The sequence below is a fragment of the Bufo bufo genome, chromosome 10 (genome assembly GCF_905171765.1).
Source record: "Bufo bufo chromosome 10, aBufBuf1.1, whole genome shotgun sequence".
Taxonomy (NCBI): domain Eukaryota; kingdom Metazoa; phylum Chordata; class Amphibia; order Anura; family Bufonidae; genus Bufo; species Bufo bufo.
In genome coordinates this window covers 6106449-6125144 of record NC_053398.1, presented here as the reverse complement: position 1 = coordinate 6125144, position 18696 = coordinate 6106449, and the positions used below count along the sequence as shown (strand labels likewise).

At 52.5% G+C, this 18696-nt stretch overlaps 1 protein-coding gene across 1 annotated transcript; it reads left to right on the top strand.

The window, feature by feature from the left end:
* Window positions 1–8035: 8035 nt before the first annotated feature.
* Window positions 8036–17487, top strand: PSMA1 (proteasome 20S subunit alpha 1). The gene is made up of 10 exons (XM_040410223.1): window positions 8036–8125; window positions 10637–10681; window positions 12429–12530; window positions 14264–14367; window positions 15175–15263; window positions 15421–15491; window positions 15619–15748; window positions 16492–16571; window positions 16706–16810; window positions 17288–17487. The coding sequence occupies exons 1-10, from the start codon at window positions 8123–8125 to the stop codon at window positions 17342–17344; spliced, it is 786 nt and encodes a 261-aa protein (XP_040266157.1). The 5' UTR covers window positions 8036–8122; the 3' UTR covers window positions 17345–17487.
* The last annotated feature ends 1209 nt before the right edge of the window (window positions 17488–18696 follow it).

Here is an 18696-nt window from a genome sequence, read left to right as displayed (position 1 = left end):
TCCTATGTACAAGAATATAACTACTATAATACTGCCTCCTATGTACAAGAATATAACTACTATAATACTGCTCCTATGTACAAGAATATAACTACTATAATACTGCCCCCTGTGGTAACGTATGTCACAGTGGACAGGTTGCAGACGCAGGGCAGCTCCCTGTCATCGGTCTTCCTGTCTACACCTCCCCCCTGTAGCGGCAGTTTTTCCCATCTTCTCCCTCGCTGTCACTTTATGGCCTTATGTTCCTGTCTCAGATAACATGTGGCGGTTTGCTCTGTGTCACAGCCGGAGCAGCGAGGTTCGTTATTATAGCGGTGGTTCCCATCTCCCGTTGTTATGATGTTTCTGTCTTATAATGTTTACCTTATATAAATGACTTCCAGGAAGCAGGAGAGCGCTGAGGAGCAGCTGCCAGGAGTGCAGGAAAGCAGGGTCAGGTTTCTCCTTGATATGAAAGTATATAAAGTGTTGGGACCTCTGCAATATGAGGAGGAAACGCCGTCATGCAGCCGTATGCACGGTAGCTTTTATTATTCTATACCGCGGCTCACGCCGGAGACAGATTATCAAATGTTCTGGATTAGCAGTTAGATATGGAAAAATAAATCTGACATCTCCCAGCATGCGCTGCCTGCTCAGATTCTGCACAGAACTTGTTCTGGTTATTTGAATTCTGGGAAGTGTCTTCTTACACAAGATATTGTACTAAACAGAGACACTAAAAAGCCCCCCGTGTGCTACAGGAGCGAGGCTGAGCCGCCAGGAGGGACCCCCGGGCAACCTTGATGTTTCCAATAGCAACCAGCAGAATAGTGAGTGAGAGAAGCACGCGTGGCGGCGGCACGTCCTGCACATGTCGCTGAGCTGTTAGAGGCTTGTCTAGCAGTCACTGATCTCTCACCAAGAAGCACACTACCCAAAAGTAGCCTCTGAGAGCGTTTTTATATGTCAGCAGGGAAGTAATCTTACGCCCTCTTGTGGTAAGACGGTGTCTAATCAGACAGCACCTGTAATCATTTACATATCTGCCTGAGACGAGTGCAGCAATAGTGGGCCCCCTTCACAGTATAATGCCCCCTATAGTGGCCCCCTTCACAGTATAATGCCCCCCATAGTGGCCCCCTCACAGTATAATGCCCCCCATAGTGGCCCCCTTCACAGTATAGTGGCACCCTCACAGTATAATGCCCCCATAGTGGCCCCCTCACAGTATAATGCCCCCCATAGTGGCCCCCTTCACAGTATAGTGGCCCCCTCACAGTATAGTGGCACCCTCACAGTATAATGCCCCCCTTAGTGGCCCCTGTGTTCCTTAAGAAGAGACTATTGGCTCCTTAACCTGATAGGAGTGGTTTCAACATCTTCAACTGAGATCATAGGTAGATTTGAAAACTTCAATGTGATCCCCATTTTCCCCTCCCTTATTTACCTTTAAACAAAAGAATGCACACATGGCTCAAACATCTGGCTTGTGGCCATCTTGTGGACAAAAATGTGTACTACAGAATAATGTTCACACCAGATACACATCTCTCACACCCCCTCCCAGTATAATGCCCCCCATAGTGGCCCCCTCACAGTATAATGCCCCCTAACAGTATAATGCCCCCATAGTGGCCCCCTCCCAGTATAATGCCCCCCATAGTGGCCCCCTCACAGTATAATGCCCTCCATAGTGGCCCCCTCACAGTATAATGCCCCCCATAGTGGCCCCCTCACAGTATAATGCCCCCATGGTGGCCCCCTCACAGTATAATGCCCCCATGGTGGCCCCCTAACAGTATAATGCCCCCCATAGTGGCCCCCTCACAGTATAATGCCCCCCATAGTGGCCCCCTTACAGTATAATGCCCTCCATAGTGGCCCCCTCACAGTATAATGCCCCCCATAGTGGCCCCCTCACAGTATAATGCCCCCCATAGTGGCCCCCTAACAGTATAATGCCCCCATAGTGGCCCCTCACAGTATAATGCCCCCATAGTGGCCCCCTCACAGTATAATGCCCCCATAGTGGCCCCCTCACAGTATAATGCCCCCCATAGTGGCCCCCTCACAGTATAATGCCCCCCATAGTGGCCCCCTCACAGTATAATGCCCCCCATAGTGGCCCCCTCACAGTATAATGCCCCCCATAGTGGCCCCCTCACAGTATAATGCCCCCCATAGTGGCCCCCTCACAGTATAATGCCCCCCATAGTGGCCCCCTCACAGTATAATGCCCCCCCATAGTGGCCCCCTCACAGTTTAATGCCCCCCATAGCGGTTCCCTCACAGTATAATGCCCCCCATAGTGTTCCCTCTCACAGTATAATGCACCCCATAGTGGCCCCCTCCCAGTATAATGCCCCATAGTGGCCCCCTCCCAGTATAATGCCCCATAGTGGCCCCCTCCCAGTATAATGCCCCATAGTGGCCCCCTCCCAGTATAATGCCCCATAGTGGCCCCCTCCCAGTATAATGCCCCCCATAGTGGCCCCCTCACGGTATAATGCCCTCAATAGTGGCCCCCTCACGGTATAATGCCCTCCATAGTGGCCCCCTCACGGTATAATGCCCCCCATAGTGTTCCCCCTCACTGTATAATGCCCCCCATAGTGGCCCCCTCACGGTATAATGCCCCCATGGTGGCCCCCTAACAGTATAATGCCCCCATAGTGGCCCCCTCCCAGTATAATGCCCCCCATAGTGGCCCCCTCCCAGTATAATGCCCCCCATAGTGGCCCCCTCCCAGTATAATGCCCCCCATAGTGGCCCCCTCACTGTATAATGCCCTCCATAGTGGCCCCCTCACAGTATAATGCCCCCCATAGTGGCCCCCTCACAGTATAATGTCCTCCATATTGGGCCCCCTCACAGTATAATGTCCTCCATATTGGGCCCCCTCACAGTATAATGTCCTCCATATTGGGCCCCCCCACAGTATAATGCCCCCATAGTGGGCCCCCTCACAGTATAATGCCCCCCATAGTGGCCCCCTCACAGTATAATGCCCCCCATAGTGGCCCCCTCACAGTATAATGTCCTCCATAGTGGCCCCCTCACAGTATAATGCCCCCATAGTGGCCCCCTCACAGTATAATGTCCTCCATATTGGGCCCCCCCCACAGTATAATGCCCTCCATAGTGGGCCCCCTCACAGTATAATGCCTCCATAGTGGCCCCCTCACAGTATAATGCCCCCCATAGTGGGCCCCCTCACAGTATAATGCCCCCCATAGTGGCCCCCTCACAGTATAATGCCCCCCATAGTGGCCCCCTCACAGTATAATGTCCTCCATAGTGGCCCCCTCACAGTATAATGCCCCCATAGTGGCCCCCTCACAGTATAATGTCCTCCATAGTGGGCCCCCTCACAGTATAATGCCCTTATAGTGGCCCCCTCACAGTATAATGCCCCCCATAGTGGCCCCCTCACAGTATAATGCCCTCCATAGTGGCCCCCTCACAGTATAAAGCCCCCATAGTGGCCCCCTCACAGTATAATGCCCTTCATAGTGGCCCCCTCACAGTATAATGCCCCCCATAGTGGCCCCCTCACAGTATAATGCCCCCATAGTGGCCCCCTCACAGTATAATGCCCCCATAGTGGCCCCCTCACAGTATAATGCCCTCCATAGTGGCCCCCTCACAGTATAATGCCCTCCATAGTGGCCCCCTCACAGTATAATGCCCCCCATAGTGGCCCCCTCACAGTATAATGCCCTCCATAGTGGCCCCCTCACAGTATAATGCCCTCCATAGTGGCCCCCTCACAGTATAATGCCCCCCATAGTGGCCCCCTCACAGTATAATGCCCCCCATAGTGGCCCCCTCACAGTATAATGCCCCCCATAGTGGCCCCCTCACAGTATAATGCCCCCCATAGTGGCCCCCTCACAGTATAATGCCCTCCATAGTGGCCCCCTCACAGTATAATGCCCTCCATAGTGGCCCCCTCACAGTATAATGCCCTCCATAGTGGCCCCCTCATGGTATAATACTTCATTACTATTGCTTTTTTAATGACCACTGTCTGATTGGCAGCATTTATCACTAAGGCGAGGCTTAGTATTATCTTAATTATTACTCCAGTACCACCAGGGGTACTGGAAAGAGCTGGGTACGGTCCAGCACCCGACCAAGTAGTAATGGTCAGGTAATGGGGCAGCATCAGGCTGGTATCATTAACCCCTTTCCAACTAATGACATAATAGCTTGTCATATGTTGAGTCTTTAAAGATAGCCCCTGCTTCGGAGCGGGCGCCATAGCAACTGGGTACCGGCTGTTTCACATAGCAGACACCCGGGCCTAATGTCTGCGACCAGTTTTAATGTCGGTCTTGGACTTTTAACCCCTCAGATGCTGTATTCAAACTTGACCACAGCATCTGGAGGCGCAAAAACCTGGAAGAGTGCACTTCAGGGTGTGTTCGGAAGCCCAAACCGACCCCACCCCCCGCGAAGATCCGTAAGGCCAGAACGTGTGTGCGGCAGCCCCTGTATTCCTCAATGATACGAGGCTGCTGCACATTAGTTCCTATGGAGCCCCTGCCTGTGGCCCCGTAGGAGCTTAGTCTATTTCTGATAGACTCCAATGCTAATGCCCTGGAGTCTATGAGAGAAGCAATCTGATGATTATAGTTCCCTAAGGGAAAAAAATATAAAAATCCTAATCAACCCCTTTCCCCAAAATTAAAAAATTAAAATACATAAGCAATAACATATGTGCATAGCCGCGTGCGAAAACACCCGTACTATTACAATATAAAATATTTATCCCAAACTGTAAAATGGAAAAAAAGGTGAAAATTGCATTTTTTGGACGCTTCACCTCCCACAAAAATATTCAATAAAAAGTGATCAAAAAGTCATATACACACCAAAATGGTGTCCATGAAAAGTACAGATCGTCCCGAAAAAATTAGACCTCACAGAGCTTCGTACAAATAATTACAAAAAAGTTGTAGACGAAAGAGAGTCAGAATATGGAGAGAAAAAGTTAAAACTCTTTTTTTTTTCTATATTAAAACACAAGAAAAACTATACATACCGTATGTACAGATCAGGAGAAGAAGCTGACGGCGACCGTATGTACAGGTCAGGAGAAGAAGCTGACGGCGACCGTATGTACAGGTCAGGAGAAGAAGCTGACGGGCGACCGTATGTACAGGTCAGGAGAAGAAGCTGACGGCGACCGTATGTACAGGTCAAGAGAAGAAGCTGACGGCGACCGTATGTACAGGTCAGGAGAAGAAGCTTACGGCGACCGTATGTACAGATCAGGAGAAGAAGCTTACGGCGACCGTATGTACAGATCAGGAGAAGAAGCTGACGGCGACCGTATGTACAGGTCAGGAGAAGAAGCTGACAGCGACCGTATGTACAGGTCAGGAGAAGAAGCTTACGGCGACCGTATGTACAGATCAGGAGAAGAAGCTGACGGCGACCGTATGTACAGGTCAGGAGAAGAAGCTTACGGCGACCGTATGTACAGATCAGGAGAAGAAGCTGACGGCGACCGTATGTACAGGTCAGTAGAAGAAGCTGACGGCGACCGTATGTACAGGTCAGGAGAAGAAGCTGACGGCGACCGTATGTACAGGTCAGGAGAAGAAGCTGACGGCGACCGTATGTACAGGTCAGGAGAAGAAGCTGACGGGCGACCGTATGTACAGGTCAAGAGAAGAAGCTGACGGCGACCGTATGTACAGGTCAGTAGAAGAAGCTGACGGCGACCGTATGTACAGGTCAGGAGAAGAAGCTGACGGGCGACCGTATGTACAGGTCAAGAGAAGAAGCTGACGGCGACCGTATGTACAGGTCAAGAGAAGAAGCTGACGGCGACCGTATGTACAGGTCAAGAGAAGAAGCTGACGGCGACCGTATGTACAGGTCAAGAGAAGAAGCTGACGGCGACCGTATGTACAGGTCAGTAGAAGAAGCTGACGGCGACCGTATGTACAGGTCAGGAGAAGAAGCTGACGGGCGACCGTATGTACAGGTCAAGAGAAGAAGCTGACGGCGACCGTATGTACAGGTCAAGAGAAAAAGCTGACGGCGACCGTATGTACAGATCATGAGAAGAAGCTGACGGCGACCGTATGTACAGGTCAGGAGAAGAAGCTGACGGCGACCGTATGTACAGGTCAAGAGAAGAAGCTGACGGCGACCGTATGTACAGGTCAAGAGAAGAAGCTGACGGCGACCGTATGTACAGGTCAAGAGAAGAAGCTGACGGCGACCGTATGTACAGGTCAGGAGAAGAAGCTGACGGCGACCGTATGTACAGGTCAGGAGAAGAAGCTGACGGCGACCGTATGTACAGGTCAAGAGAAGAAGCTGACGGCGACCGTATGTACAGGTCAAGAGAAGAAGCTGACGGCGACCGTATGTACAGATCAGGAGAAGAAGCTGACGGCGACCGTATGTACAGGTCAGGAGAAGAAGCTGACGGCGACCGTATGTACAGGTCAAGAGAAGAAGCTGACGGCGACCGTATGTACAGGTCAAGAGAAGAAGCTGACGGCGACCGTATGTACAGGTCAGGAGAAGAAGCTGACGGCGACCGTATGTACAGATCAGGAGAAGAAGCTGACGGCGACCGTATGTACAGGTCAGGAGAAGAAGCTGACGGCGACCGTATGTACAGGTCAGGAGAAGAAGCTGACGGCGACCGTATGTACAGATCAGGAGAAGAAGCTGACGGCGACCGTATGTACAGGTCAGGAGAAGAAGCTGACGGCGACCGTATGTACAGATCAGGAGAAGAAGCTGACGGCGACCGTATGTACAGGTCAGGAGAAGAAGCTGACGGCGACCGTATGTACAGGTCAGGAGAAGAAGCTGACGGCGACCGTATGTACAGGTCAGGAGAAGAAGCTGACGGCGACCGTAGGTACAGATCAGGAGAGGGAACAGAAAACGGAAAGATGTGGAGAAATCCGACCTCTGTAAATTGTATATTAATAAAGTCTACGAATAACTGACAGGATTCTGACAACAGGAAACCAGTCCAGCAATAACACCCCCCCCCCCCCCACCGGACTGGGCAAGGGGCGGCAGTCTCACCCTGCGACCTGTCTGGTCCCTCTGCCCACTGGGATCTAGCGCCCCGGTATAGAGCGGGCGGTGTTCTAGTCAGGCCGCTAGTTTTAAGCTATATCTGCGCTACCAGTGAACGGCTGTTGAAGTAAGCTGACAAACGGCTCCTTCCATTGTTCTGTGTGCGTTTTTGTTCCCGGCCGATTACAATCGTCCTTGGATGAATAACAATCCCCTCACATTGATCGCTCACGTGTCGCTGCAGCCAATCGCCGTCCTCAGAGCGACCTACGCCGCGGTGGCAGGTGGGATAAACCTCTTTAGCTAATAAAAAGAAAAGACAAATCACCCCTGGACTTCTATATAAACCTCCTTCAACCCATTTGAATTTAGCCGTCTCAGGGCTCGTTCACACAAACGGTTTTTGCGTTCAGTGTACGGAACCACTCCATTTGCGGTCCGCATCCGTTGCTCCGTTCCGTGAACCCGTCCTATTCTTGTCCATTGTGCGGACCAGAATGGGCATCTCTATAATGGGCCTCCTGTTCTGTTCCGCAAATTGCGGAAGGCACACGGGCGGCATCCGTGTTCTGCAGATCTGCAATTTGCGGACTGCAAAAAACGTCACAGTCACGTGCATGAGGCCTTCTACAGCGCAGGCTAAATCCTAGTGGACGGAAGGACCTGGTCCAGTGATGGCTAACCTCTGGCACTCCAGCTGTGGTGAAACTACAACTCCCAGCATGCCCCATTCATTTCTATGGGGTTCTGCGAACAGCAAGTGTACATCTTGGGAGTGGTAGTTTTATCACAGCTGGAGTGCCGGAGGTTAGCCATCCTGGTCCTTATAGCGGGAGTCCATTGTCACGTGATGTGTGTAACCCCGCCCAGTACGTGGTAACGTTCTATCACTTCCCATGGGTGACCAGATTCTTTGTAATCACTAAGCGATGGACAAATAAAGCTGTAAAAAAAAAAAAAAAAATATGGAGTGGTTGGATTGCTCCTGCCTGGTCAGGGGGCGGGGTTTCCTAGTTCAGACGATAGCAGTTGAGCGCCGGGTCCTAGCATTATTCAGCAGCTCGGAAGGCCGGGGATCATGGTAAGTGCCGGGGCCGCGTGTGACAGTGGGGGCGGGTATCGGGGGCATGAGTGCCACTGCCCGGGGGCACACCGGAGAGGCGGAGGCCAGTGCTGCAGTCATACCAGGGGGAAGATGTAAACCGAGTGGTGTCATTGATCCACAATCCTGGGGGGAGAGGTGACATAAACTTAGAACCCAGTGGGACTTGGGGTGTTAGACTTAAAATCCAGCAGGTGGGGTTAACAAAGGAACCCAGGGGGGCTGTGGAGTCATAGACCTAGAACCCAGGGGGGCTGTGGAGTCATAGACCTAGAACCCAGGGGGGGCTGTGGAGTCATAGACCTAGAACCCAGGGGGCTGTGGAGTCATAGACCTAGAACCCAGGGGGGGCTGTGGAGTCATAGACCTAGAACCCAGGGGGGGGCTGTGGAGTCATAGACCTAGAACCCAGGGGGCCTGTAGTGTCATAGACCTAGAACCCAGGGGGGCTGTGGAGTCATAGACCTAGAACCCAGGGGGGCTGTGGAGTCATAGACCTAGAACCCAGGGGGGCTGTGGAGTCATAGACCTAGAACCCAGGGGGGCTGTGGAGTCATAGACCTAGAACCCAGGGGGGCTGTGGAGTCATAGACCTAGAACCCAGGGGGGCTGTGGAGTCATAGACCTAGAACCCAGGGGGGCTGTGGAGTCATAGACCTAGAACCCAGGGGGGCTGTGGAGTCATAGACCTAGAACCCAGGGGGGGCTGTGGAGTCATAGACCTAGAACCCAGGGGGGGCTGTGGAGTCATAGACCTAGAACCCAGGGGGGCTGTGGAGTCATAGACCTAGAACCCAGGGGGGCTGTGGAGTCATAGACCTAGAACCCAGGGGGGCTGTGGAGTCATAGACCTAGAACCCAGGGGGGCTGTGGAGTCATAGACCTAGAACCCAGGGGGGCTGTGGAGTCATAGACCTAGAACCCAGGGGGGCTGTGGAGTCATAGACCTAGAACCCAGGGGGGGCTGTGGAGTCATAGACCTAGAACCCAGGGGGGGCTGTGGAGTCATAGACCTAGAACCCAGGGGGGCTGTGGAGTCATAGACCTAGACTGGGGGAAACAAGCCCTAGAACCCAGGGGGACAGGTGACATAAACTGGGGCACTGTGGGTTTTAGATCTAGAATCCAGCAGGTGGGGGGGTTGACAAATAAACCCAGGGGGTGGGGGAGTCATAGACTTAGAGCCCAGAGGTGCCATGGTAGTTTGAGACCTAGAACAGGAGTTGATTGACAGCTGTCAGAATTGTCTTCTCTGCACTGATACATTGTAACAGAAGGCAGAGATTGTGTCGCTCACACAGCGCAGCCAGAACCTGCGGGGGTTGTCCCATTACAATAACTCATCTCCTTTCCACAGTGGGGTCTAACTACTGTGGCCCCCGCCAGTCACAAGAACAGGGGCCGTGTTCCTCATTTGAATGAACATGCATATATGTCCTCTGCTCCATTCTGACAGGAGAACAGGGGCCCCATGTTCTCGTGATCAGTGGGGGCCCCTGTGGTGGGGCCCTCTGCAGATCAGACCCTACCCCTATCCTGTTATAATGGACATCCCCTTTTAAACTCTGACTCTGCGCGGTTTTTCCTGGAGGTTTTGTCGTCTTTCACTTTCACTTTATGACTTGGATGTTTCTGCCCGGAAGATGAGTTTACAAGTCTATTCTGCTGCAATGGGACCGGTGGACTGCGACCTATAGGTGACCCCAGTGCTGGGACCAGTGGACTGCAACCTATAGGTGACCCCAGTGCTGGGACCAGTGGACTGTGGTCTATAGGTGACCCCAGTGCTGGGACCAGTGGACTGTGGTCTATAGGTGACCCCAGTGCTGGGACCAGTGGACTGTGGTCTATAGGTGACCCCAGTGCTGGGACCAGTGGACTGTGGTCTATAGGTGACCCCAGTGCTGGGACCAGTGGACTGTGATCTATAGGTGGGACCAGTGGACTGTGATCTATAGGTGACCCCAGTGCTGGGACCAGTGGACTGCAACCTATAGGTGACCCCAGTGCTGGGACCAGTGGACTGCAACCTATAGGTGACCCCAGTGCTGGGACCAGTGGACTGTGGTCTATAGGTGACCCCAGTGCTGGGACCAGTGGACTGTGGTCTATAGGTGGGACCAGTGGACTGTGATCTATAGGTGACCCCAGTGCTGGGGCCAGTGGACTGTGATCTATAGGTGACCCCAGTGCTGGGACCAGTGGATTGTGATCTATAGGTGACCCCAGTGCTGGGACCAGTGGACTGTGATCTATAGGTGACCCCAGTACCACTGGACTGTGTGGGTTTCGCCATCCGCCATTGTTGTACATGTAACATAACTGCTGCATCAGTCGAGATTGTGGATTTGTGGATTTGCACAGGGGCCGATTGGTGGCTGGCACTAGGGGGGCCCCAGGTTCTTACATTTGGGGGTCATCAGCTATAGATACGTTCTGTATGTTATGCCCATTGCTTTATAAACAGACTCATTATTTTTCTTCCCACAGTTTCGTAACCAGTATGACAACGATGTGACCGTGTGGAGCCCCCAGGTAAGCGCTGCCCCTGTGTAGTCATGGTCCCCCCACCGCAGTCCCCAGCTCTGTTCCTTGTTTGCTCTGTTTGTACTTTCACACTTGCGTTGCTGGATTCCGGCAGGCAGTTCCGTCGCTCCGGCAATCTGTATGCAAACGGAAACCATTTGTAGCCGGATCCGTCTCACAAATGCATTGCAATACCGGATCCGTCTCTGCGATTGTCATCCGTAAAAACGGATCCGGTATAATTTTCTTTTTACATTTTTAAAGGTCTCCACATGCCCAGACCGGAAGGCCGGATCGATCAACTTTAATGCCGGATCCGGCACTAATACATTCCAATGGAAAAAAATGCCGGATCGGACATCCCGGCAAGTGTTCAGGATTTTTGGCCGGAGAGAAAACTGCAGCATTCTGCGGTATTATCTCCGTCCAAATACCGTAAAAGGACTGAACCGAAGACGTCCTGATGCATCCTGAACGGATCGCTCTCCATTCAGAATGCATGGGGATAAAACTGATGTTATATTCCGGTATAGAGCCCCTAGGACGGAACTCGATACCGGAAAAGAAAAACGCCAGTGTGAAAGTGCCCTAACATAAACTGTTCCTCCCCGACAAGAAATGTCCCATTAAGCCCTGACTGTGAGCGGACGCCCCGTCATCCTCCCAACATCAGAGATCTGGCTGAACCGACCGCTACGAACCTGGAGCAGCTGCAGCCACAGTGTATGGCAGTCCGTGCGGTGTACACTGCCGGAGGCTGCGGGGCCACACATGTGGTATCGGTACAGCTTCTCCCTGCCCGGTGCAGACCCGCTGGTATTTCTCCAGGACCAAATCTAAAATAAATGCTGAGTGACATTCACTACTATACTGTCCTGTCCTCTGCTCCAGTCACCTCCAGAGCTGCAGTCAGTGTTCTGCTATGCCATCACTCCTTCTATTCCATTCACCTCAACAGCTGCCATCATGTTCATCATGCCTTCTACTTCATTCACCTCCAGAGCTGCCGTCACTGTTCTACTTCATTCACCTCCAGAGCTGCCGTCACTGTTCTACTTCATTCACCTCCAGAGCTGCCGTCACTGTTCTACTTTATTCACCTCCAGAGCTGCCGTCACTGTTCTTCTACTTTATTCACTTCCAGAGCTGCCGTCACTGTTCTGATGTTCATCATGCCTTCTACTCCATTCACCGCCAGAGCTGCCGTCACTGTTCTTCTACTCCGTTTACCTCTAGAGCTGCCATCACTGTTCTGCTGTTCATCATGCCTTTTACTTCATTCACCTCCAGAGCTGCAGTCAGTGTTCTGCTCTGCCATCGTGCCTTCACCCCACTCCCCTCCATGGGGGCACATTTTCACATACCGGATCGTGTGGCCAAATATGACCTTGTATGTGGATCCTGATACCAGTTCTGGGATCTGCGCTTCTATTGTCATTGGTGAACAGGGCAGGATCAAATACTACTACTACCATTATTGTTACTACTACTCCACAGAGCAGCCTGCGCTGTGTCTAGACTAGCCGCAGCACAGATGTGATGAGATGTGAGTGGAGTAAATGATAAGTGAAGCATTTCCACAGTTACAGCCTGAAATGAGTGGAGGTGACGGAACGTGTTGGCGTCAGATGTGATCCCCGACTTCCCTTTCGCCGCACGTCCCTCCATCTTGGGCAGTCGCTTGCATTTTCCCTTTGTCGTTTTAATTACTCTCATGTTGACCTGTAATTTTTGGATTTTACTTCTTGTTCTCCAGGGCCGAATCCATCAGATTGAGTATGCGATGGAGGCCGTGAAGCAAGGCTCCGCCACGGTGGGCCTGAAGTCCAAGACTCACGCTGTGCTCGTCGCCTTAAAGGTACAGTCATTAATGGTTATTGACTGGGGGAGGGGGGGTGAGCAGATGTATATGTGGATGATGAGGGAGGTGGTGGCTGAGGGGGGGCTTGTATATGTGGATGATGAGGGAGGTGGCGGCTAAGGGGGGGCTTGTATGTGGATGATGAGGGAGGTGGCGGCTAAGGGGGGCTTGTATGTGGATGATGAGTGAGGAGGCGGCTGTAGGGGGCTTGTATCTGGATGATGAGGGGGGCTTGTATCTGGATGATGAGGGGGGTGGTGGCTGAGGGGGGCTTGTATCTGGATGATGAGGGGGGCTTGTATCTGGATGATGAGGGGGGCTTGTATCTGGATGATGAGGGGGGCTTGTATCTGGATGATGAGGGGGGTGGCGGCTGAGGGGGGCTTGTATATGGATGATGAGGGGGGCTTGTATATGGATGATGAGGGGGGCTTGTATCTGGATGATGAGGGAGGTGGCGGCTGAGGGGGGCTTGTATCTGGATGATGAGGGGGGCTTGTATCTGGATGATGAGGGAGGTGGCGGCTGAGGGGGGCTTGTATCTGGATGATGAGGGAGGTGGCGGCTGAGGGGGGCTTGTATCTGGATGATGAGGGGGGCTTGTATCTGGATGATGAGGGAGGTGGCGGCTGAGGGGGGCTTGTATCTGGATGATGAGGGAGGTGGCGGCTGAGGGGGGCTTGTATCTGGATGATGAGGGAGGTGGCGGCTGAGGGGGGCTTGTATCTGGATGATGAGGGAGGTGGCGGCTGAGGGGGGCTTGTATCTGGATGATGAGGGAGGTGGCGGCTGAGGGGGGCTTGTATCTGGATGATGAGGGAGGTGGCGGCTGAGGGGGGCTTGTATCTGGATGATGAGGGAGGTGGCGGCTGAGGGGGGCGTGTATCTGGATGATGAGGGAGGTGGCGGCTGAGGGGGGCTTGTATCTGGATGATGAGGGAGGTGGCGGCTGAGGGGGGCTTGTATCTGGATGATGAGGGAGGTGGCGGCTGAGGGGGGCTTGTATCTGGATGATGAGGGAGGTGGCGGCTGAGGGGGGCTTGTATCTGGATGATGAGGGAGGTGGCGGCTGAGGGGGGCTTGTATCTGGATGATGAGGGAGGTGGCGGCTGAGGGGGGCTTGTATCTGGATGATGAGGGAGGTATCTGATATGGGGGGGCTTGTATCTGATGAGGGGGGGCTTGTATCTGGATGATGAGGGAGGTGGCGGCTGAGGGGGGCTTGTATCTGGATGATGAGGGAGGTGGCGGCTGAGGGGGGCTTGTATCTGGATGAGGGAGGTGGCGGCTGAGGGGGGCTTGTATCTGGATGATGAGGGAGGTGGCGGCTGAGGGGGGCTTGTATCTGGATGAGGGAGGTGGCGGCTGAGGGGGGCTTGTATCTGGATGATGAGGGAGGTGGCGGCTGAGGGGGGCTTGTATCTGGATGATGAGGGGGGGCTTGTATCTGGATGATGAGGGGGGGCTTGTATCTGGATGATGAGGGGGGGCTTGTATCTGGATGATGAGGGGGGGCTTGTATCTGGATGATGAGGGGGGGCTTGTATCTGGATGATGAGGGGGGGCTTGTATCTGGATGATGAGGGGGGGCTTGTATCTGGATGATGAGGGGGGGCTTGTATCTGGATGATGAGGGGGGGCTTGTATCTGGATGATGACATGATGGTTACGGCACAGTCCTGCTTTGCAGACGCGCCTTGTTAATCGTCACGTTTTTATCTGCTCCATAGAGAGCTCAGTCTGAACTGGCCGCACATCAGAAGAAGATCCTCAATGTGGACAATCACATCGGCATCTCCATTGCTGGGCTGACGGCGGACGCTCGCCTCTTGTGGTGAGTGAAGACCCCCCCGAGTGTTGCTTCAGAATTCCCCATAATAAACGTCCCCCTGCTCCGGTGTAAATGATGCTGACGTTCCTTTATTCCAGCATCCATGAGACTTCACAGTTGCTGGATTATCAAAAATTCCAGACTATTAGATGGGATTGCAGACACCGTTAGGGCTCATGCACACGACCGTTGTTGTTTTGCGGTCCGAGGGTTTTTTTTCTCTCTGATTTAGGTCCTCTTCCGTTATTCCACAAAACATACCCGTATGAGATCCATTTTTTTTGCAGATCGGAAACAATAATTTATTAATCACCAAACACATGAGCAATATGGGCCGGGCATAGCATTTCTACAGTATGGATCCGCAAAATACGGATGAAATATGGATGACATACGGATGTGTTCCGTGCGCCTTCCGTATTTTTTGCGGACCCATTGACTTGAACGGGGCCTGTGACCGTGATTTGCAGACAATAATAGGACATGCACTACTTTGTTGCCGAACGGAATGCACACTGAGTACCTTCCGTTGTTTTTGCGCACCCATTGAAGTGAATGGTTCCGCATACGGTCCGCAAAAAAAAACTGAACGGAAGCGGAAAGAAAATACGTTTGTGTGCATGAGCCCTTAATCCGAGTCTCTGCTCCTGGTTTGGTGACCATTCACACTGTTGTGATACTACAACTCCCAGTTAGTGTCCACGGCCAGAGGTTGCCGATCCCTGGTGGAGACTATGCCGGAGTAAAGGAACCTGCCTGCGCCGGTCCTGCGCTGCGTTCTCCGCTAATCTCTGTGCGGTCTCTCTGCAGTAACTTCATGCGCCAGGAGTGTCTGGATTCCCGGTTTGTCTTTGATCGTCCTCTCCCGGTGTCGCGCCTCGTCTCTCTGATCGGAAGTAGTATCCTTACAATCTGCAATAGCCCTCACGCTGTTTCCATGTTCCTGCCTGTTACTGGGTCTTTAGATCCCATAAGCGGTGTCCGTTTTGTGTAGGGTAGTCCTGGATGTAACCCTGTACTGCCTGTTACCTGTGTATATTCCTTAACGATGTCCAGAAACCCAGATTCCAACCCAGCGCTACGGACGCAGACCTTATGGAGTGGGACTTCTCATTGCAGGATATGACGTAAGTGTCGACCCCCGCCGTTTGGGATAAGGGCACCTTTGGAGATCACCTAGTGGAGGGGGTCAGGGACACCGGCTATAACGCAGTGTGATCACAATAACGGGTTTTTTCTCCTGTCTCTCCCCAGGACATGGGGCCGCACATATTCCAGACGTGCCCCTCCGCAAACTACTTTGACTGCAAAGCCATGTCCATCGGAGCTCGGTCACAGTCGGCTCGCACTTACCTGGAGAGACGCATGTCTGAGTTCAGTGAAAGTGAGTTTCGGCATAGAGGTGGATGATGGGGAGAGTAGCTACAGCAGGGGACTGCGTCTGATACACGGTGAAGGGGTGGTAAAGTGGTCGAGTTGTCGGATACTGTATGATGGGTGGAGTAATAGATACAGTAGGGGGCGCTGGTGTATGATGGGTTTATAGATATGGGGGTTGTCGGATACTGTATGATGGGTGGAGTAATAGATACAGTAGGGGGCGCTGGTGTATGATGGGTTTATAGATATGGGGGTTGTCGGATACTGTATGATGGGTGGAGTAATAGATACAGTAGGGGGCGCTGGTGTATGATGGGTTTATAGATATGGGGGTTGTCGGATACTGTATGATGGGTGGAGTAGTAGATACAGTAGGGGGGTTGGTGTATGATGGGTTTATAGATATGGGGGTTGTCGGATACTGTATGATGGGTGGAGTAATAGATACAGTAGGGGGCGCTGATGTATGATGGGTTTATAGATATGGGGGTTGTCGGATACAGAATGATGGGTGGAGTAATAGATACAGTAGGGGGGTTGGTGTATGATGGGTTTATAGATATGGGGGTTGTCGGATACTGTATGATGGAGTAATAGATACAGTAGGGGGCGCTGGTGTATGATGGGTTTATAGATATGGGGGTTGTCGGATACTGTATGATGGGTGGAGTAATAGATACAGCAGGGGGGTTGGTGTCGGCGCAGTTGGAGGGGACTCCCGGCTGATGTGGATGCTCTCCTTCCCAGGTAATCTGAATGAGTTGGTTAAACACGGGCTCCGGGCCCTGAGAGAGACGCTTCCTGCAGAGCAAGACCTGACGACAAAGGTAAGGACGTGACGTCGCTGTGGGACCCTGCGGGGCCTGCACTGACGAACAATATATCGTAGAGGATGAGAATGCACCCCTATAATGTTGGGAGTTGTGCTGCGGAGGAAACCTTCTTTCTGTTGTGTCCGCAGAACGTTTCCATCGGCATTGTGGGGAAAGATCTGGAGTTCACAATCTATGACGATGATGAAGTCTCCTCATTCCTGGAGGGATTGGAAGAGCGACCACAGCGGAAGGTGGGTGACACGGCCGCACATATTCAGGGTGTTCATGGGAGTCATTCCTTTCATCTGGCATCTGTCTGGATCATCATGTTCTGGGCCTTGCAGAGGCAGCAGCTTTAAAGGGTTTTACTGCCGTTATTGATGATCCGTATCAGATCGGCGCGGGCCCGACGCCGCACTCCGTGCCCTTCATTGTTTACCTGCTCGCCGTCCACATCTCACTTCTATGGACGGCTCGTTCCTGTACAAGTGTATATGAAGTGAATGGTCGGTGGTTTCTTGTAATTGCACTGCTCACCTCTGCATTGCCGACTGCGAGCAGGTACAATGAAGGGCACTACGCGCGGCCTTCTCTTCAACCAGCTGATCCACAGGAGCGCTGGGTGTCGGACTCCCGCCGATCAGGAACGGTCATCATATCAGATCATAGATCATCAATAAAAATATCTTAAAAAATCCCTTTAAGCGGGTGATTGTGCCTTTCCCCAGGTGGCGCCCCCTGCGGAGGACCCGGTGGAGAAGCCCGACGAGCCCATGGAGCACTAGACTTCGGATTCTTTTTATACGCCTGTTTTCAGCTCCTGCATCCATCCTCATCATCAGCCTCGATGCTCAGTGTATGTGATGGGAGAGGAGCGGCTTTCTATAATTCCACATGTGAATGCAATAAAATATTTTTTTTTCTTGAATTTCTTTGTGAAAATTCTTCCGGAATGTTCTCAGCTGTGATGGCGTCCTGGGTCCCACAAAGCGAAGGTCGGGGCTGAAACAAGTAGGCCACACCCCTCTGACTCTACAAATAAGTCTCCGTGAGTCAGAGCTGCAGAGAACAGTTTCGGGTCATGATGGCGGTGGGGGCGTGGCTAGTGCTTGACCTGGTCGGTCGCATGAGCTGAGGGCTCTGCTACAGCTAAGGCCACATTCTCACGACCATGTCACAGCGGTTTCTGTTTTGTGAACCGCAAACCGTGTGATGCTGGGTCCAAGATAGGACATGTCCTAATGGGTCCGCCCTGTGATGCAGGGTGCACACAGCTGGTGCCCGTGTTTTGCAGATCCATGGTTTTCAGTCTGCAAAACGGACACGGCCATGTGAATGCTGTAATCCTGGCCTCATCCTGTGCCCACTCGACCAGACTACTTACTGCTACCGTGTACTAATCTAGCTGTGAGAAAGAAGTGTGAGTGCTTCCCCCGCCATCTTGGTCTGGTCTAACAGTCTGTGTCACGTGGTCGGGGTATGCACCATCTATTGCCCACACAGCTGCCACGGAAAGCCTATCTTGCCTCTTCTATCGATCTCTCACATGGACATTTGCTTTTCTGGAGAGGCCTCTGCTGTATTACAGTGGTCGGGGGTCCTGGAAGGAAACAGACGGGTGGTACATACTGCTATACTCATACTTCTGCACTATGAGCAAAATTAACCATTACCTCCCGGGCCAGACAGCAGAAAGGCCGCAAATTAGTTTCATCAATGTGCCCCACCAGGCAAGCCTGAGGGAGTTTGTGAGAAAGGACCCCAGCAGGACGCCTCCCAATAGCAACCCTTGTAATGAGAATCCTGAAGAGACAGGGATAACCCTGAAACCAGTCTCGCACCAGTTACTGATGACTATTAAATCCTCCACTGCTTCCCTGCCTGATGGTTGATGTGGGGCTGCTTAGACATGACCGAGTGACACATGCTGAAGAACGTACGCCGCCCCCACCTGCTGCGTTACAAGACCACACACATAACGCTGAGTTGTGGTGCCCAAAATCCAATGAGCTGGAGAACCGCTCCAGAAGGAATCGCCTTTGTATTAACATGCCCAAGAGGGCGGAGGGTCAACAGCCCCTTCTCCAGATCCCTTCTGGTGGCGCAGGCCCATCGTGTCCCTTGCTCAACTGTTGAA